The sequence below is a fragment of the Camelina sativa genome, chromosome 2 (genome assembly GCF_030686135.1).
Source record: "Camelina sativa cultivar CO46 ecotype springtype chromosome 2, ASM3068613v1".
Lineage (NCBI taxonomy): Eukaryota > Viridiplantae > Streptophyta > Magnoliopsida > Brassicales > Brassicaceae > Camelina > Camelina sativa.
In genome coordinates, this window is record NC_141881.1 from 5,405,459 (window position 1) to 5,426,877 (window position 21,419).

General features: G+C 33.4%; 1 protein-coding gene and 1 long non-coding RNA gene across 10 annotated transcripts; one reads left to right on the forward strand and one right to left on the reverse strand.

Annotated features, from left to right (window-relative positions):
* Nucleotides 1–1,019: 1,019 nt before the first annotated feature.
* On the reverse strand, nt 1,020–6,223 carry LOC147948320 (uncharacterized). Its single transcript, XR_015577731.1, has 11 exons — nt 4,249–6,223; nt 3,810–4,153; nt 3,670–3,726; nt 3,047–3,217; nt 2,824–2,966; nt 2,619–2,672; nt 2,477–2,532; nt 2,189–2,385; nt 2,018–2,099; nt 1,399–1,668; nt 1,020–1,164 (listed from the first exon to the last, which is right to left on the reverse strand). It is a non-coding gene; the product is annotated as an uncharacterized LOC147948320 (long non-coding RNA).
* An 11,887-nt stretch (nt 6,224–18,110) lies between these two features.
* LOC104722419 (uncharacterized) lies at nt 18,111–20,996 on the forward strand. Of its 9 annotated transcripts, none has more exons than XM_010440577.3 (13): nt 18,111–18,438; nt 18,521–18,658; nt 18,753–18,834; nt 18,940–19,016; nt 19,104–19,210; nt 19,286–19,397; nt 19,486–19,611; nt 19,691–19,782; nt 19,874–19,940; nt 20,189–20,267; nt 20,370–20,461; nt 20,569–20,712; nt 20,789–20,996. In XM_010440577.3, exons 1-13 carry the CDS (start codon nt 18,268–18,270, stop codon nt 20,813–20,815), a joined length of 1,314 nt encoding a protein of 437 aa, XP_010438879.1. In that variant the 5' UTR covers nt 18,111–18,267; the 3' UTR covers nt 20,816–20,996. The 9 variants fall into 9 exon arrangements, 8 of the variants coding, with proteins under 8 accessions (XP_010438879.1, XP_087336949.1, XP_087336951.1 ...); XR_015577734.1 differs by having other exon boundaries at nt 18,123–18,438; nt 19,699–19,782; XM_087480823.1 differs by having other exon boundaries at nt 18,165–18,438; nt 18,767–18,834; nt 18,935–19,016.
* Nucleotides 20,997–21,419: the final 423 nt, after the last annotated feature.

Sequence of the window (21,419 nt, forward strand, 5' to 3'; positions counted from 1 at the left end):
CTGCAATCCGACGAAATTGAGAATCCAATTTAAGCAAATACAGATTTGAATGAATTTTGCGATTTTAACCTCCCAGACGGAAAGGTGTACTTTTTGGAAGAGGAACCGGTGACTTTTGGGGATATATGATACGGGGGTATAGTTTACAATTGGGCCTAGACCTAGACCTTTCACCCTTTTTTAAAAAAACATTGAAAAAACCATGTGCAATCTTTGGTTTTAACTGGTTTACTTGATTTTACATGGGTTTTAAAATGGATTTTAAAAGGTTTCGATTTTCTTTTGTTTCCCAGTAGTTTTAAAACACATTGTAAAACCTTTAAAATGGTGCTATTAACGTTATTGGTATTTTAAAAAGAATTAACAAGAGTTTTAAAACGGATTTTAAAAGATTTTAAAGGGTTACCAAATTTTGGATATTTCAATGTATTTTATAAAATTTACAAGAGTTTTAAAAGATTTTTAAAAGGATTCGAAAAGGATAAAAAACGTTTTTTAAGATACCTTTTAAAAATCTTGTAATACCTATAAAATAGATTGAAATACCTACAATTAAACGAAGTATATGCTAATTCTGCAAAGATGTCGAACGCCATATATTGAATAATCGAAAAGAAGGAACTTAACACTTTTCTAGAATAGTGTCACAGTAAAAATACAAAATTTTAAAATCTATAAATTTTTGCAAACTAAACATTAAAATATCTTGCTATTCATTATTGTTCTTGATGCAATAAGCTAAGGTTTCATTCCTCCGATCTTGTTTATATACCAGCAAGATGCAAACTTTCATATCCTAGGTATTTGCTAATTCTGCAAAGATAATATAATTAATGTTAGATTATTTAGGTCTTAAATATATTATAAAAGGGGCATGTAAGAACCTATAAAATACATTGAAATATCAACCTGCTAGCCATTTTAAAACTCTTGTAAAATCATTTAAAAATAGTTTAAACAACCATGTAAAAACCATTTAAATTTCTAGTAAATCCTATAAAATACATTAATATACCTACATTGACCTGCAAAGATGTCAACCGCCATTTTCTGTCGTAAATCACCAATGGACTCATTTGAAAGATTGCCACTTGTCGAAATGCTCATAGCCATGCACTCCATTATCTTTAGCAGGAAGACACCACTATCTTCAATCTTAGCAACCTATCAAGAAAAAACACAGTGAAGAGTCGACAATAATTACAGAGAACATATCACAAAACTAGAAAACAAGCTCAATAATATTTACATGACGTATGCAATTTATGATAGTAATTCTGAATGGAGAGTTATCAGTAACATCTTCCATGCCAAACTTCTCCTGGGCAATATATGGCATTGCAACGGCATATGCACCCACTAGTTTTTCTTTAACTTTGTTACTGTAGAAAGACTTACCTAAATCATAGATAGTCAACGTCCTCTTCTCCAAATTTATCAGCAATAGCATCCAAACCCTTTCCTTAACCATCATTGGTGCCAATATTTTGTTTGTGGGTGCTTCCTTGAAGAACTGACTGAATCCTTCTTTAGGGAAGTCATATCCATCTTTGTCGTCAATGAATGTGGAGTAATATTCATCAATCTCTCAAAAAAAAATACTCCCGCCAACGTCATTGCTTTGTTAACATAGAGATCCAGATGACTTTCTTCTCTTCTGCTTAACAACTTCACAATTGCATCAACTTCCCAAACGACAAAAAAAACCGGGTTAGAACAAAATTTGAAATTTAAAAGAGTTTACAAATCTAAACAACCCTTGTTGTCAAATAATTCATATAAATAAGTTCAAACCCAGTCACACTTCATCTTGTAAACCAGTTTAAACACATTGTAAAACTTTGAAAACGCTTTTAAAACACATTTTAAAACCTTTTATATACTTTTAAAACTCTTGTAAAACCTTTTAAAAACCTTTTAAAACTTTTGTAAAACCTTTTAAAAACCCCTGAAACATCTTGTAAAATACATACTACATTAACAACACATTATAAGACCTTATGATTTGTAATTATACCGTTGTTGTTAACGACTTTCCTGACATCTCTAGTGTAGTGAACCACCTAGCATCAACTTTGTTACCCACAATTGTTAGTTGCCTACATAAAAAAATAAATAGAATAACCTTTTTAAACCTTTATAAAAGACTAATTAAACTTTTATTTTTGTTGCTAGAAACTAAACTTACTTTGTTTTCCTTGAATTCTTCCATTCAGTCAATATTTCTAACCGGGTCTTATCAACTTTGGAAAAAGGATGAATTGTTGGGTGCTTCTTCTTTTCAGCCGTGTAATACGGCTGAGTGTAAATAGAAGGAACTGTACGTCGTTCACTTTTTCTCTACACACCACCAACATCATCAGATTTACTCTTCTTTTTTCGTGGCTGTACAAAACAAAAAAAATATCCCACTTTATGTCGATACTCTTTAAAACAATTTAAATATCTCATAGAAATTATTAAGTTAGATACAAACCCCTCTCTAGCTTGAACATCAACATCTGGATTGTCACTTGGTTTATGCTTCTTCCTCTACAGTGCCACAAGAAAATCACAATTTTTTGTAAACATAAGTAAACTGTAAAATATCATAAAACATTATACAACAACATACTAACCTCTTTTCTGGTTGTAACATCATCATCACCATCATTGCTTTGCTTAGACTTTCTCTGCAGTTCAAAAAGCTTGTAAGAAAACAATGTTTATATGATTTAAAGACTTATTATATATACCTTATCAAACATTATTAAAACCTAATGAGATAATTGATGAAATCTTTTAAAATACTCATAACACCTATATAAAAAATAGAAGATTTACCTTCTTTTTTTTTCTCTTTAAAATATCTTCTTACTGCTTGCTCCCTTCTCTTTAGACATGCTTTTATCTTTTCCACTATCCTGATCTTCTTGAGAAAGAAGATCAAATTTTGGTGTAGAAGGGCGTGGAGAAGGAGATTTATCCTTCAAAGATGATAACAATTGTGGTTTACAACAGGCTTTTAATGTACCTTATAACTTATAAAAATACTAATTCAATGTACCTTTGGTGTTTCTTCAAGGTAATTACCATCATCACCACCAGTTTTTCGGGTGTTTTCATCATCCCCAGCGTAGCTCCCATCTTGTGTTTATGACGGACGGTCAGAATCTGCAGACGGGCTTTCTACGAAATCTTCTCTAGCAATATCTCCATCAACATTTTGTTTTCCAGCCTGCAACAAAACAAAAGACCTTATAAAAATGTTATACTTTCAAAAATGGATTCGAGAATCTTTTTGAATTTTACACCCTTGTAAAACCGTTTAAACAAACCACTGAAGCCATATTAAATCTCAAAAGCCTTATACATATATTGTAAAAAAAGCCTTATACATACATATATTTTAAAACCTTTTACAACCCTTTTAAAACTCTTTTAAAACACATTGTAAAACCCTTGTAAAATACCAATTACGTTGACAACATCATTTAAAAGGTTTTACAATGTATTTTAAAAGGATTTTAAAAGGTTTAGGTCACCCTTGAAACAAGTTTTAAAACCATTTTAAAACTTTTTAAAACACATTGTAAAACATTTTAAAACCTTTTGAAACCCTTTAAAAGTCTTATCAAAGACTAATTGAACCTTTTAAAAACATTATAAAGGCTTTTATAAAATACATACAGCCTCTTCATTTCTAAACTCTTAATTTCTCTTTTGTCCATCTTCATCTTTGTGAAACTGCAAAGAGAAAAAAAAAAGCTCAGTTAATAGGCTTTTAAAATCTTATAACTTACAAAATTATTATATTTTAAAAATCTTACTCATTCGTCCTTATATTTTCTCTAATCTGATTTTGACAGCTTCTTCAATGGCTTCTTGTCTTTTATTAAGTCTTCTAACATGAAGAAGATTGTGTCAAGTTTTTCAGAATCTGACAAATTTTTCTCCATTTTCTCATGTTTCTCAGAGTGTGACAATTTTCCCCCATTTTGTCACCCAACTCTCCCATGTCATTGTCTACATCAAGTAATCTTGAAGACCACTCTTCTTTCTTCAGTCTGTAGCCTTTCATAACTAAGTCAATAACTTCTTCAAAATTATTGTCATCTTCATCTACCAAATGCTTATATTCTTGTGGATCTCCAATTATAGTTTTGACTTCAACCTACAAAAATAATCAAAATCCATCAAAACAAAACTCATCAAATAAGATAAACAATGAATAACAAAACTACAGTTTTAATAGCATTCAAAACTTACACAAGTTGATGTCTTAATAGTATCAACAACTTCGTCAAACCATGGACCTCGAGTTGAATGCCAGTTGAGAAACAATAGATACAAGTTTTTGGAAATATCACACCTTCTCACAAACGTAGAACCAAAAATGAGAACAACACTCAAAGCCCATATTGATAATGCCAATGGAAATCCCTTGACATTATACTAACCTTTTGACCATGAATCTTTAACAACCATCTGAATGCATGTAGCAAAAACATTATATGCTTACTTTCCCCATGGTTGGTCCACATACATATCAAAATTTGATGCTGAAACGACCGCACCCGGATTCCCAGTCCTCGCAGAGGACACACAGGAAACTATCCTACCGGAACCCCATAATTCCAGCGAGACAACCGGCTTACGAATCGCTCCTTACAAAAACTTCCACAAATACAACAACCACACATTCATAGACTCCAATCACCCTACATCATACTCCTTCAACGTCTGATCGAACAAGCCACTTGAATTTACCTTCGAAGCAAGCTTTGCTTATTCACATATTACCAAACGCCACCTCATCTAGTTACTGAGTCGCACAACCAACCATCCCTAGCGACCGAGTAACAAGAGAGGTGGGCTGGAATACTTTATTCCGTCCAGCCACGGAAACCCTTTTTCGATGAGCCCTTTGATTCACCATCTTAGCTTGAACCCTGCACTCTTGAGCTATAACTTGGTTCTCCAACCACTATGACCTAACACCATAAGCCATAAACACTCCTGCAAGGTTCCAGCTCATACCAAGCTTGTTGGCTCACCCAACAATACAATTTACAACAATAAAAACCATACAAAACCTCCAAATCAACACACGAATAATTCATAAACTAACTGTTCAAATCGAAGTTACACCGTTTGATATGAAGCCCGTCTATCACGAGTCTCTCTACCAAATTTCGTCTCGATCAGACAAGTTTTGAATCGCCAAATGCTGCCTTGAAAGAGCCATCTCGGAACAGTTTCTAAGGATCATACTTAACCCAGATTTCACAGTTTCTGGTAATTAATTGTCCAGGAAGCAACACACATAACTCTTCGTGGTTAACTCCAAATGAAGTTATCTCTATATCTTTGGAATCTTGGCTTGATGGATATTACTTCAGTATCATCATCTTACCGGAACAATGTCGGATATGGCACCGGAAAGCCTTCAAAGTCGGCTTCTCCACACTGCATTTATCTCCAAGCTTCTTCCACTTTCCTTCTCCTCTTCACCTCTGTCCACTCCGGCTTTGTTCTTTCGCCACTAATGAAGCTTCCCACAGCCACAAAATGACCAACCAGATCCATAAGAGGCTTCCCCACCTCTATCACGTGTCTCTCTCTCATCTCCACACATCTCGTTCTCTCTCATCGCCTCTCCTCACGGGTTGCATGTTTCCCTTCCTCCTATCCCTTGTCCAATAAGAACAGACCCAACCACGATACAGTAACGCTGGCTCTAAGACTCGAACACAATTACGACATCGGTGACTCAACCCATACAACGATGCCTCACTCTCCCTTCTATATAAGAACAACGTAAACAACACAATCGTACGATAACCACAAATGGAGAAGGAGATGCTTACATGTATACAACATGGCTCACTCCTCTCCTCCTTACACCACCTCGACCACAACCAGCCGTTTCTTCTCTCACACCACCACCAAACTCTCTCTCTCTCTTCCTCTCCGTCACGGCTCAACATCCCGCTCCGTTTCGTCTCGCTCTCTCCGCTATCCCCCGTCTCCCACTTTAATCCGATACCAAATCACAGCCACATCACAACTAAGGTGACTCCAAGGCCCATATTGGTTCTCTTCCTCACGAGTCCGACAACACCACCACCACGCAGCCTTTCCTTTCGACCAAAATCAACCCCAGCCCTCTCTACTCTCTCGCCACTACCGAGCTATCCCCACAACCACAACGACTCGATCCTTTTTCCTTCCGTTCCTGGCTGCGACCTCGGGGTGAAAGAAGGAGAAGAAATAAGCGTGAAACCTAGCCTTCCGGTTTAATTTAACCAAACCAAGATTTAACTAAACAATAATTAATTAAACCATTCCTTTGGTTTAATTAATAAACTAGGATATATCCCGTGCTTAAAGCACGGGTCAACATTTTTAAAAAAATTTATAATATAATAATAAAAAGTATTGTTTTTTAAAAAAAAATTATTTTGTTTGAGATAATATTTATTTTTAATTGTTATGTAAATCTATTAGTCTATATGAATACAAATTATTTTAGAATATTATAATATTTTCTTTTTGACGTATTATTACAGTTTTATATTGTTTATTTGTTGTATTTGCATCATATTTTGTGAAATATAAAATAGAATTTTAATATTGTAATTATGAGTAAATAAAAATTATTAATTTATATAAATTTAGTTTTACCAACCCGCCAATGTGGAAATTAAAACACACATTTTCATACATTTAGTAATATATCTTCGTTTTAAAAAATTCAAATCACAACATATGCATTTTATTAATTATAAGTATTATATGAAAGTTCTAAACAATTTGTAAATAAAATAAAATAAAGATGATAGGAGAATCATAATTTGAAATCTTAACAAAATCTTCGAATTTAGTTATTAAAAATAATTGTATTGTATACTTGGATATAAAATCTTAGTTTTTAAAATTCTGATTGGTTTATATATTTTTTAAAAAATAATTAGTAATTTCGTCCATAATTTATTAGAGAGAGAAAAAAAAATTTTAGATTTTTTTAGATTTTTTAATATTTGATATGTGAATGTTTTTTATTTTTAATTTAATTATATTTATTTAAATTAGTTAATTAAGCTTAACTATTTTTTTCTAATGGCAATTAAATATAATTTTTTACACATTTTAAGGTTAGTTTCATATTTGTACTTCTCAATTAATATAGTAGGATATTTGATATGTGAATGTTTTTTATTTTTAATTTAATTATATTTATTTAAATTAGTTAATTAAGCTTAACTATTTTTTCTAATGGCAATTGAATGTAATTTTTTACACATTTTAAGGTTAGTTTCATATTTGTACTTCTCAATTAATATAGTAGGATTAACCAAATTAATAAACCAAGTGAAATTAACCGATTTCATTCTGATTTCTAATATAATTCCAATCATTTATTTTATCGGACCACGGTCGTTATAGATGCATTCTGAAGCCGAGACAGTGGTATCTTCTCTAAGGAAGATAGTGTAATCAAAATTCCTTCTGTTAACACCACTGTGTAATCAAAATTCCTTCTGTTAACACCACTGCAGCGAGACATTCCTTTTCTTGAACACCCAAAGGTTCTTCATCTTTTTCTGGTTTTTTTCTAAAAGTCGATCTTGAAGTTGAGATAAAGTGTAGTCTGCTGTCACCGCCCAAGAATATGGTTCATTAATTGGATCTTTGTCATTATTCCTTAGTTCTCTATGAATAGGTTCTCATTGAATCCCTGTGTTAAATAAAACAATGATGTTAGTTTGTTCAAACTTGCCTAAAATACAAGGTTATTGATATAAAAAAACTGTAAAAAAATCCTTTTTAAAAACCCCCTTGTAAAGCCAAATGTGTTTGAAAAACCCATTTTACAATAAAAATGTTTTACAATATGTTTTAAAACGTTTTACAATGTGTTTTAAAAGGTTTTAAAGGTTTTAAACCCATTGAAAAACCTTTTTAAAACCCTTTTAAAACACTTTTCAAACCCTTTTGAAAGACTTTTCAAAACAATTTTAATGCCTGTTGTGAGGAATAACTCTCTCATAGAGAACCGTACTGGTTGCATGTCGACTGTAAACCATAAATTTTTCCCTGTAGTCTTCAGCCTTCTCAGCATCAAATAATGGAATATCTTTGTAACGCCCCTGAACCGTTATATGACCACGAAGGCCATTGGACAGCCACGGGACACCACTTGCGGAATTGCACCAAGGTGATCCGGTCGAGGGACGGAAGCTGCAGACTTCATAATATCATGAGTAATCTAAGATTACTCAGTGAGCCTGGGTACCCCTTTCTCCTAAACGGTATACTACTTTCCCCAACCCGACTACCCCGGTGAGAAAGAAAACAAGCAAGTAAACAAACTTAGCAAGTTATCAATGCTACGCAACGAAAACAATAGCGGAAGCAATTTAAACCACACACAAGCGAGAGAGGTTAGATCCGTATGACTCGACTCGATGATCTAGACTCGCTATACACATTACAAGACGACTAAAGAACACTTTAGACTCTTGACCCATACGCGACTCGCAAGGACAATCTAGAATAAACAAGGGACACTTGAATTACCCTAGACTCCTCCGTCTACCAAACAAACAAAGACATCTAGAATACTACAAGGATCGCTTGAAATATCCTAGACTCTTTTCACCTAAAGGCCCTCGATTATCTGTTCCGTTCCACACCATCCCCCATGCCGAGACCACAAAGGTCACCAGCAATGAGCCCACACTTATGCTACATCGTCATGTAGCGGTCACGCTAGTAGCTAGCTAGCCGTGACAGTGTCCCCACATGAGTGATCGTCGGGAACTCAAGCGTGACCACCGCTTTTGGAACAGAAAAATCGTCTCACTATTCTAGCTAAGACTCGAGAAACGAAATTCAAGAGGCTAAGCTAAAATAAAACACACAACAACAATTCGAGCATTGATGAATCAAGCACCATAGCAAGATATCAAGCAAGAATACAACATCCAATAATCAACAAGGAGCAAGAAATATATTTCAAGCAATTTAAGATTATTCTACATGCATGCAACCAAATTAAGCAACTTAAGAAAAATTAATGCAACAAGTTCTAATATGCATGCAACCGTTGGATTTAACCCCTTTAAAATTCGTTTAAGCATTTAAGCTAACATCACACGAATTATACGATAATATTTCAAATGAACTTTACCAAGTTTTCTTTATGCATGCAACCGGTTTGGAGCAAATAATATTGCTAAACAACTTCAATTTTTATATCGCATGCAAAATCCCTTGTCCCGATTTTAAGTATATCCAATTTACTTAAATGCATCCAAATTCATACGCGATCTTGCATGGTGATTCCTAGCTCAAATTCAATGTAATCTTTAACATGAATCTAGCATGAATCCTACCACATTTATGCATGCAACAATTTAACTGATTCTACCTTGAATCTAGTCTACATGCAACACACATTTACCACAGAACTCACCTTTTTCACGCGTCGATGATTACCGGACTTCACCGCACCACTCGATCAGACAGTCTTCGCGTCGACAGCTCCCCGCTTCTTCGACCGCTTCGTTCCGCAACCAACTTTGTTTCTCGGCTTCACTCGATCAAAACCGCGTCTCACCTCTTGGTTTTCTCCCGATCGCAACCACTTTTCCTCTCGGTCATTCTTCTTCGACACAATTACCGTAATTTCTCGGTGATCACTTCGACACTTACACCGGTTCTTTGTCGATGAAGTCTTCGACAGAAAACTCCTTATTTTCTCGGTCTTCTCTCGACGTAGCGTCGACGATCTCCCTCTCGATCTCTCTCGATCTCCCTCTCGACAACCTCTCTCGGTCTTTCTCGACAAACTCTCTCGGTCTCTCTCAACTTTGAGAGAAAAACAAGACTTTAGTGTTTTAGTGTTTGAGAGCAAAATGAGAAAAGTGAGGAATGAAGTCTCACATCCTCTATTTATAGGCTCGAGCTCTCCCTCTTTTCCCTTAGTGCTTCTTGACAAGTGGCTAGCTCATGTCTTGCATGCTGAGCGTGATTAACACCCCCCAATCGCTAATCGCCATTAATCTCACTAACTTCACTCTATTAGTGCATGTAAATTATTTTATTAGTGCATGGGCATGCACGAAATCTGATTGGTCAGATTTTTGAGAAAAATAAAAATTTTATTTTTCTCGGCCAACTCATCTCTCGGTCGAGGTTTCTCGATAAAACCCGTCTTTCGGTCGACGTCTCTCGACAAAAACCTGTCTCTTGGCATTCTTCGGTCTAACCCGGACATTCCTCTCGGCATATCCCGGACCGTATCGGTTCTCCTGATAGTTCTCGGACAAACTTTTCTTGGTTTCTCGGATATTGTCGGTCTCTTGGTATTTCTTCGACAATTTTTTCTCGACTCCTCGGATAATTTTCTCGACTCCTCGGACAATTTTCTCGACTCTTCCGCAGTCTTCTCGATTTTCTTTGGTCATTTTGATCTCTTCCCGGACATTACCCGAACATCCCTTGGACGTCTCGGTATTCTTCCTCGGTATTTACCCGACTCTTCTGCGGATGCCGTTTCCGCATAAACCATTAATTTTTGGTCGGTTTTAATGCCTCGATCTTACCTCCGGTCACTCCAGACTTGGCTTGGCCATTCTTCGATTCACGAATATTTTCTCGGACTTCTTCTGGTCGTTCCTTTTTGTTTTACATCTCCTTTCTTTTTGAGTCTTTCCCGAGTCATTTCCTTGAAATTTTATTTTGGGATTTTTCCCCTTGGTGAGGGTCATTACAATCTTCCCCGAAAATTTAATGTCTATATTTTTCGCAGCAAGCTTGATGACAGGTTCAAGGAATGAATCTTCAAGCTCCTTGAAAGATGCATCTCCTAATACATCTCTAACCTTTTTAACAAGGTGTAAGTCTGAATGTTGACATATGGTGGCTCCATCATTTGGTTCAAAACCATATCTATATACTTTCAGGTAGTGCAAGGGCTTCAAATGAATCACTGGATTCAATCTGTTCCAAAAGAAAATGATTAAAAAAAAAGAATTTTATTAGAGTTTACAACGGATTTACAAGAGGTTTAAAAGGTTTTAAAACGCTTTTAAAATCTTCTAAAACCCATTTTAATCAGTTCAAAAACATACTTTATCGATCTAAATTCGTCTTATCAACTACAACCACTTTTATCGATCAACTACGACCGAACTGAAATTGATTTCAAAATGGTTTAACAGGGGCTTTTAAAAAGTGTTGAACAAGAGATAACAAAAATCCAAATTTACAAGAGTTTACTAATTCCAAATCCATATCAAACACATTTATCAATCTCAATTCATCAGATCAACTATAACCACCTTTAGCCATCAACTACAAAGATAAAATGCTTTTAAAACCCATTGCAAAAAGTTCAAAAACACACTTTATCGATCTGAATTTGTCAGATCAACTACAACCAACTTTATCCATCAATTATGACCGATCTGAATTTGGATTTTAAAATGGTTTAATATGGAGCTTTTAAAAAGTGTTTTACAAGAGGTAACAAAAATCCAAATTTACAAATTCGAAATCTATATCAAAGACATTTATCGATCTAAATTCGTCAGATCTGAATTTTTGATCTAAAATCAATTTTCAGATTGATGAATATACCAAAGAGAAACAAAATCTTAACCACAAACCTGACAAAGAGTCTTCGATCCGACGAACACGAATCCCAAAACAAACGAGAAGATGGACAAAGATGAGGATGGAAGAGAAGCAGAGATCGCCGTGAACAAGGAGATCAAAAATCGCCGATCGAGGAAGGAGAGAACGACGGCGAAGAAAAGAACGTCCAATAATTATGTTTAGTTCATTAAGGGTAAAATTGTCATTTTCAACAAAAAAAATGTACTCTAAAAAATAGACGCTTCCCAATGGTATTTTTTAAAAGTAGCTCACCAAAAGGGGGCATTTTTGAGAATACCCCTATATTATTTAGAAAAGAGAGATCTTAATATTTAATTTTAGTTATAACTAGTTTTATACATTATTGTGGTATTTAAGAGATGTAATTTTTAATTGAAAAAAAATAATTTAGAAAGAAAAATATATATTTTCAATTATGTTAATTAGAAACTCACAATTCTTAATATATAAAGCTTGGAAACCCACCAATCTTACAATATAAGAAAATTATACAATATCTTAAGAAAATTGTATAATTACTTAATGATACTGTAAAAATATGACTATAAAGAAATTCCAAAAATAACTACTCTAAAAAAAAGATTACTTTTACCTTAAAATGAATATACTCCTTATGTCTCTCGATTTTACCATGTTTTAGCATATTTTTATCTCCTCTTTTGCATTGTTTAGATTTAGTACAAGCACTTTTATGCTTTTTATTCTTAGTTCATGCAATATGATAGAATTTGCATAGCATTTGCATATTTGTGTGCATAAACAAGGGAATTAGGTACTTTGAAGCATAAAAGGGAGTTGTGATCAAGAAGAGGACATTCGGTGAGGGGAATCAAGTTCGAGAAGGAGTTTAGAAGAGTATGAGCCTTCACATGACTACATGCTCGTCCAAGCACACGACCCAGCATTCAGTCGAGCAATTGTAGTCAACTCTCTATTTTGTCTGTTAGCCAAAGTAGAGATACCTCACTTTACTATAAATACGTAATGTACTTTGGCTGCACATGCAGTCTTAGTCAGTCCTAGTGAGTCACATATTTTAGTTTTTTACTTACTTTTTTCTCTTGCTTAGCTCTAGGGTTTTAAACATTTTCTAATCTAGATATCTTTTGATCCATTAAGTATTTGCACTTGTCTTTTTATATAAAGTTGTTCATCTCATCATTATCTATTTGTTCATGTTTGTTTCATTAATTTCTGGATTTATGTTCTTAATCATTTTTAGTAGATCTGATTAGTGAATTGATTCTTGGAGATGGGTCAGATTGGTAAAGAGCTTAGTTTGTCTAGGTTGTTTAAGCTTTGATTGTTATATATCCCTTCTGGATTAGGTGTTCTCTATGCTATCTTTGTTCTAAGAAGTTAAGAATAGATCTTAGGTGTTTTAGCATTCAAAAGATGTTTAAGATGCTTGATTAGACTAATACTAGATATTAGTGTGCCTAGCCTAAGAGATTAGTTGTCTATGGTGGTTTTTGATAAATAATGATCCCATAAACTTACTAATCCACTCTCATGGCAATAGCAATCAAGTTTAAACACTCATAGACCTAGTTCGCAATAGCTAAGACATGGATAAACAAGCATTAAAAACCATTATTTATCTAGGGATAGCTTATGTGAGTTTGATAAACAATCTAGATAGACTAGGCTTGATACTAACTCATTATTCAAATCTCTACAATCTATTTTGTTCATTGTTTGCTTATATTTTCTTGTTTAATCACTTATAATCGTTTGCTTTATTGTTATAGTTTCTAGAATTGATTATGTTCATCCGTTTTACTTCACTTGACCACTTGCTTGACCACGGTTCATATTGTGCTCGATCGAGTGCTCGAGTACAACCTTGTTTTTTTTGTTTATGATCTGTTCAATTCTAGCTTGCTTGCATTTACTTTTGCTTAGTAGTTTGCTTCTGTTTTAGAATTGTTATTGCACTTGATTTATAGTTTAAGTCTTCTTTAGTCTTGCTTTAAGTTGTTTTAGTCTTCTGCATTTACATTTATGCTCATTAGGTATGTTAGAATAGAATGCATTGATCACATCTTGACTGCTTGCATAACACACTTTTTATAGATTGACATCCTTTATGCTACAACATCGTAAGGATATTAAAACACCTTGCATTGCGTTCCCATCATCATTTAAGATCTTGGTTTATTTTGTCTGATCTCTATCATTCATTTATAAATCCCCAAAAGATCTTGTTTCAACTTCCATAATTCAGGAAATTATACAATTAATCCTAAAAAGGAAGAAGATTTTATATATTTTCCACTATATAAACAAATAAGTAGTCTCATATTTTATTATCAAACAAAACATAGTATTCAAAAACACCATTTTTGATTCAACTTCATTCAGTTGGTAAAATTTGTTGCTGTTTTTAAGAGAATATTGTTATATCATATGAGATTGTCTTAGATTATATAATAAAGCTACAAGACCATTCTATATATCTTTGTCTTTATTTTTTAATGAGGTTATCATGATGATGAGAACATTATTATTTATTTTTTTGATTATCCAATTAACTAAGGCCACAACCATATGTTTTCATACAAAACTGTTGAAGACATATAGTTCTTGATCAATCATGCATATATCAAATTATATTAGTTTTCTATGATTATTAAAATTTACTTTAATTTCATTTGTTGTTTTTTTCTCTAATTTTTGGAAAATAATATATCTTCCAAAAGAAAATGAACACATAAATACCCATTTTTGGTTATTTTCATTTTTGTCCTCTTTTACACAATTACAATATGTTTAATTAATATATTAGTCATTTAACAACTCTCCCACAGGACAAGCTGTCACCAATTGGGAAGGCTGTTAAAGAGTGGGGACCAAGGTTTTCGAGGAACGCCTGACGCACCAATAACCTACTGGTGGATTTGGATGTAATTTCCTTTCCATGGTGAGGGGTTAGGATCGATGCCCTGCAGGGTCAGCTTGGAGTCCATGAAGGCGGCTAGCGGGGGCTAGTGGGGTCTACGGGATGGGTTGTTACACTCGCACAGTTCCGTCAGTCACTTCCCGGAATGTCACCCATCCTGAGACTACTCCAGCATAAGCACACTTAACTGTGGAGTTCTCTCAGGACCCTTGACCAAAAAGATAAGTGCACTTTGGTGACACAAGTGGCCAAATAAATTCTTTTAAACCTCTCCGCAAGTCTCTGAAACCTGGGTATCACATAAGCATTCTCTCATTCTCTCATATTGGCATTCTTTTACTTTCTCATTTTCATATTCTCTCATTCTCTCCCACAATACATCAAATCATTTTTCATTTTTTTTGTTTAATTTTTGATTTCTTATTTTTGTTGGGTTACAAAAAACCAAATGAAATATCATTGTAAAATTTTACTGCTAAATTTTAATTTTAGAGACTACATGATATGTATTTTACATTGTTTTTATTTTTAAAGATTCATCTGCATTATCTAGTTTGGATTATCATCATATAAGTAATCATTCTATCCTCCTCTCCCACCAATATCAAATGTTGTTGTTATATATCATATGTGTTGTAAGAGTTTGATTCTATATTTTAATTTAGAAAGTATTATATATATTTAACATTGTTTTCAATTTTTATTTTATTATATAAAAATAAAATATTTTTTTTATATTTCTTGCCTTTCTAATCTATTCATATTTATTTTTTATATTTCCATAGTTAAATTTAAATTCACATATGTTGGCTTTAACCAAAAAATCAAGTTTATTTGAGAATTAGATGTTCTTATTCCTTTTAAACGATCAATGTGTAACATATTATACTTCTGAATTAAATTATGGACCCACCAACACTCACTTTTAAATTATATGGGTTTAAATTTTAGGAGTTGGAAAAGTATAATAATTTGTTTGTAACACTCATAATAATATCATAGTAGTGTTTTCAATGAATTAATTTTAATATAATAGAACATGTTAAAAATGTATTAATATGTACTTAATTGCACTTTTGTTACACTCAAATAATTACCTTTGATACATCGATTTCTGTATTATCTATTCAAAAAAAGACACATATCTCACTATAATCTTCATAGCCTCATATTTCAAATCTCACGTAATTTTATAAATTCTAAAATATATTCTTTTTTCTTTGATTTAACCAATAATATTTTAACTTAATAAAAGTTTTGGTTTATTTGAATAGGATATACATGTAATATATGATATATAGTTTTCATTTTATCAAACCTACTGTTTATTATTTTAGTTTTTTTCTTAATTGAAACATTTTGAATCTCTTTAAGCTATCACCATAAATAAATAAATAAAACCACTCATATGTGGACCAGTGGTAGGATGGATTTCGGGTTGAGGGTGAGATTTCCAATACTCCCAGGTTCGAATCCCCACGGCTGCAAACACTTTAAGTGGTCACCGCAGAAAAATTTAACATTGGGCTATGCGGCCTCCAGGAACCACTCTTGCCGCCTTCGGGACGCACGCCAAGCCTTCGGGCTAGTGGGCTAGTCAGAGTCCATTGGGCTTTGGATACCTGGATTATCAAAAAAAAAAAAAAAAATATGCATAACTAACACCACAAAATAAATTTTATGAAAATATGTATCACAATAATTTTGAAATATGACTATAACTACAAAAATATATAGCATATGGCATGTAATATACAATATGACTTGAATGCACTAAATATATTATCATCAAAATTTGATTTCTTTACTTTATTTAAATTCAGAGAGTCTTTAAATTTTGATGTACACCAAAAAAAACAAAATAATAATAACATGTTAAGTTATTTTATTTTTTTTCAAAATTAAATAGCGATTATGTAAGAACTCACACGTAGCGTGAACTAACACCTAGTCCATTCCAAAATGAAGGGATTTTCAAAAATACCTCCTTTTCTGTGTGACTTTTTAAAAATGAGAATTTGTTAAAAATACCCTTTTTGGTGTACCCTTTTTTAAAAATACTCCTTTTTTTAGCCATTTTTATTTTTGCCCTACTTTAATTTTTAATGACTATTTTACCTTTAGATGAAAAATATTTTATTCAATAAAATGAAAAACAAAATTTTCTCGCCAAAAAAATTTCCGACATATTTTCCCGCCAAAAAAATTTCGAAAAAATTTTTGATAAAAACTTTCGACAAAAAAAAATTTTGGCGGGAAATTTTCCCGCCAAAAAAATTTACAAGGTTTTTAAGAGGTTTTGTAAGGTAGAAACATTATATAAACCTTATAAACATCTTGTAAACGCTTTTACAAGATTTTAAAAAGGTTTTAAAAGGATTTTAAAACGCTTTTACAAAGTTTTTATAAGGTTTTTAAAAGGTTTTCAAAATGTTGTTTTAAAGGCTTTTAAACACCTTGTATGTTTTTTTAAAGCGTTTATAAGGTTTTTAAAACGTTTTTAAACACCTTATAAACGCTTTTACAAGGTTTTTACAACTTGTAAATGATATTACAAGGTTTTTATAAGGTTTTTATAAGGTTTTTAAAAGGTTTTCAAAAGATTTTTAAAAGGTTTTTAATTTTAAAAGCGTTTACAAGGATTAAGCACCTTGTAAACGCTTTTAAAAGGTTTTTAAAAAAGTATTTAAACAACTTGTAAATGTTTTTACAAGATGTATAAAAACGTTTACAATGTTTTTATAAGGTATAAATTTCAAAAAAATTGGCGGAAAATTTTTTCGATTTTGGCGAAAACAATTTTTTTGGTGGGAAAAAAATTTGATTTTGGCAGGAAAATTTTTCATTTTTTTGTGGGAAAATTTTTATTTTTTGGCGGGAAAAGTTTTTCGATTTTGATGACTGTATATTCTTACCATCATTCAAAAAAAGAGTAATTTGGTCATTTTGTACATAAAAATAGATAGTTTTAAAAATGGTCAACATAGAGGGGTATTTTTAAAAAGAGGTATTAAAAAGGGAAATTTTGAAAAATGCTCCTTTAAAATACCCTTTCTTGGTGTACATTTTCAAAAATACTTTTTTAATATTATAAAATAAATAAATTCTAAACTCTATACGCCAAATACTAAGTCCTACCTCCTATAAACTATACCCTAAATATAAAATCGAGAAGCCAAACCTAAAAAATATTTAAAAATTAATTATTGTGATTATGTAAAGAGGGTTAAAAATAAAAAAATTTAAAAACAAATTCTCAAAATAAAGTTAGATGATTTTCTTGTTGTATTTATCATTTTACGTTGATAATTTTGGATGATAGATTTTAGCCTTTTTTTGAGGAAAAAAAAAAAGATTTTAGCCTTTTATTCTACTTAGCGTGGGCTTTCTCACTTGCAGGCCCATAAAGGAAAAGAAAATAACGAGATAGTCGCTGTGAGCGAATCAAGTTCGGATAAGGTCCAATCAGGACACAGCCACGTGCAAATCCCAAGTTATTGAGCTGTAACAAACGGCTCAAGTGGCTAGCTCCAACCGTTCTAGTTGAGGCAAATCAAAACCAAAGTCTTGTTTGCTTTCTTGATAAAGGTTTTAAATTTCGATATATTTTTCTAATTATATATACATATCTATATATAGGGAAAAATATATTAAAAAAATCTATATATAGAGACGCTGGAGTAGATGTATTTGTTGGGATGCGAACAAAACTGACGATGTATGAAGCAATCAAAGGCATTGATGATGATGACCATCAATGGCGAGAGAAGAAAGACATTGAGTCTGCTCTTCAGATTTCTCGTTCCTCTTTTCCTCCCGACAAGGAACGATTAGTTTCTCTTGATGTCTTCCGTGGCCTTACCGTCGCCGTAAGTTTGTTTTTCCTAATCGCTTTCTAGATACCTAAGTAGCGAAGTAAGTGGAGTTTGAATTGTTTGAATGTAATCACAGTTGATGATACTTGTGGATGATGTTGGAGGGATTGTACCAGCTATTAATCATTCACCTTGGGATGGTCTTACACTGGCGGATTTTGTCATGCCTTTTTTCTTATTTATTGTTGGCGTCTCTCTTGCCTTTGCTTATAAGGTAATCTGAGAGGGTTCAATGTTTTTTATGGCTCTGTTCTTCTTGTCTTTCTCTTAAGACCGAGTCCGCTAACTCTAGATCTGTTTGCTTACAGAACTTGTCATGCAGGTTCGCTGCAACAAGAAAAGCTTTGATGCGATCATTGAAACTTCTCTTACTTGGTCTTTTTCTCCAAGGTTTGGTTCGATAACTTTGTCCTATAACTCATGGTGTTGATGGTGATACATTTACATTTATACTGTTTTTTTCTTTTTTTTTTTTTTTTTTTAATCTAAGTTCAGGAGGATTTATTCATGGTCTCAACAACTTAACTTACGGAATAGATGTAGATAAAATTAGATTCATGGGCATATTACAGGTATATTATCTAGAGACAGCATTGAAAATTTTTGTGTTCCTACATTCTCATTGTAAATTAGTAGGCCTTTTTGGGTTATGTTTTCAGCGAATAGCTATAGCCTACTTAGTTGCTGCACTGTGCGAGATTTGGTTAAAGGGAAGCCACAATGTCAGCTCAGAGCTATCTATGATCAAGAAATATAGATTTCATTGGTAACTGTCTTATTCTTGCAATTTGTATACAGAAATTGTTATGCACTTGCTTGATTTTATCCTTATCTTTGACAGGGTGGTGGCATTTGTTATTACAACAATATATTTGTCCTTGTTATACGGCTTATACGTGCCGGACTGGGAATATCAGATTTCAAGTGAAGACCAAGGATCATCAACATTCTTGGTTAGATAGTGTTTCTTCCTTCTACACAACCTTCCTTACATATTCTTTACCGCTCTTTTTATCATTGACGATCCATAAAACTGTTTAGAATCTGAAAGTGAAATGTGGGGTACGAGGACACACTGGACCAGGCTGCAATGCAGTTGGAATGATTGACCGTATGTTTCTAGGAATCCAGCATTTGTACAGGAAACCCGTATATGCACGAACCATGGTTCTAGATTTAACCCATGTCTTGTTTCTCTCAATATTTTTTTTATATCCATTTCACATGAACTCTTATATATTTTCAGCAATGCAGTTTAAATTCTCCAAACAATGGGCCATTACCTCCAGACGCTCCTTCTTGGTGTCAAGCGCCTTTTGACCCTGAAGGCCTCTTAAGGTCTCTGCTTTTACTCTCCAAAAACCATTTCCATTGCAAGTTTTGCTTCATCATTGTTCACAAAGTAACTCGCAAGTTTGTTCAATTAAAGTTCGTTGATGGCCACCGTTACATGCTTAGTGGGTCTGCACTACGGTCATATTATCATCCACTTCAAGGTAAATATATCTTTATTTTTCTTTGAAGAAGTTCAGCTGCTCAACTCTTAGCTATATATCTCCTCTAAATAGCAGATTAGAGTTGTTGGGAGTTGGTAAGAGAGACGTTAGTAAGGGATAGGTTTATAACGAGCCTTCCATAGCTTAAGAGAGTAAGAGGCTCGCGTTAATCTAGTAGTGTCTATGGTTTTGGTGAATTGGAATCTATATAAGAATAATATTGTTTCTATGTAATTAACTTCTTACAGGACCACAAAAAGCGTTTGAATCAATGGATTTTACGTTCTTTTTGTCTTCTGATGTTAGGTCTCGCACTGGACCTCTTTGGTATTTTCCTTGACTCCTATATCTCTCATTTACATTGACACGTCATTTTTTAGGTAGAATCACAGTTTTGCATTGTGTCATTCGTTTTTTGGTTCTCTGCAGGAATGCAACTAAATAAACCTCTATACACACTGAGTTACATGTGTGTCACCTCAGGCGCTTCTGGATTTCTGTTATCCGCGATATACCTAATGGTTTGGTTTGCTATTATCTTATATATGTATCTTAATGACTTACATATACTACGAGAGTAGGAAGCATCACATTGTTAAAACGTAAATCTCTCTCTCAATCTTCACAGGTTGACGTTTATGGATACAAACGAGCAAGTCTTGTCTTAGAGTGGATGGGAGTACATGCCTTACCGATCTTTGTTCTTATTGCTTGCAATCTTGTCTTTCTAATCATTCATGGATTCTACTGGAAGAAGCCCATTAACAATCTCGTAAGTTTTACTTTGTTATTTTTAACCATTGTTAAAAGTTTTGGGTTGGACTTCTAAATGTTATTATTGTTTGCAGCTTCATTTAATCGGAATCGGAAAATAAAGAAGAGAAGACAAGGAAAGGGAGGTGACCAAACATTGAGTTTCATGAACCAAAAACTGAAATGTTTTATCATAAAGAAACAAATGCCATATTCATCTTCACATCGCACCTTGTTTCACTTTCACATGTGCGATCCAATTTATGCTATTTTTATAAATGGAATCTGATCATATTTCACATCCTTTTTTTACGTCTTTATAATTTTTTCAACCACCGGCCACACTCACGGACTTCTCCTAGAATGCCTGCAACTCGTCGATGCTCTCTACTGTCACACAATCAACTACGGTGTCATTAACCGTTGGATCTCTACTCCTACAATGACCACATCCGCGTCCACGACCACGTCTGCGTCCCGCAACAGCACCACCTCTAACCATTTGCACTACCAAGACAAAAGGCTAAGCAAACAATTCAACTGCATACCGAAACACACAACTTATAATGAAATCTCATTGAAGGCTCGAAGAGGATGATACTAGGACTCCATACCACATGCAAATTTACTAACCACTCATAATTAATTCCATCACACAACATCATGCATCAAGCAACAAGAAAATAATTCAACCAATTAAATTCCTAAACTGCTCTAAACCATTCA

Excerpts from the sequence above, each read along its gene's own strand:
- LOC104722419 (XM_010440577.3), top strand. The coding sequence starts at position 18,268 with ATGCGAACAAAACTGACGATGTATGAAGCAATCAAAGGCATTGATGAT. Across the intron at positions 19,211-19,285 it reads AAGAAATATAGATTTCATTG|GGTGGTGGCATTTGTTATTA; the intron begins GTAACTGTCTTA and ends TATCTTTGACAG. Across the intron at positions 19,783-19,873 it reads GACCCTGAAGGCCTCTTAAG|TTCGTTGATGGCCACCGTTA; the intron begins GTCTCTGCTTTT and ends GTTCAATTAAAG.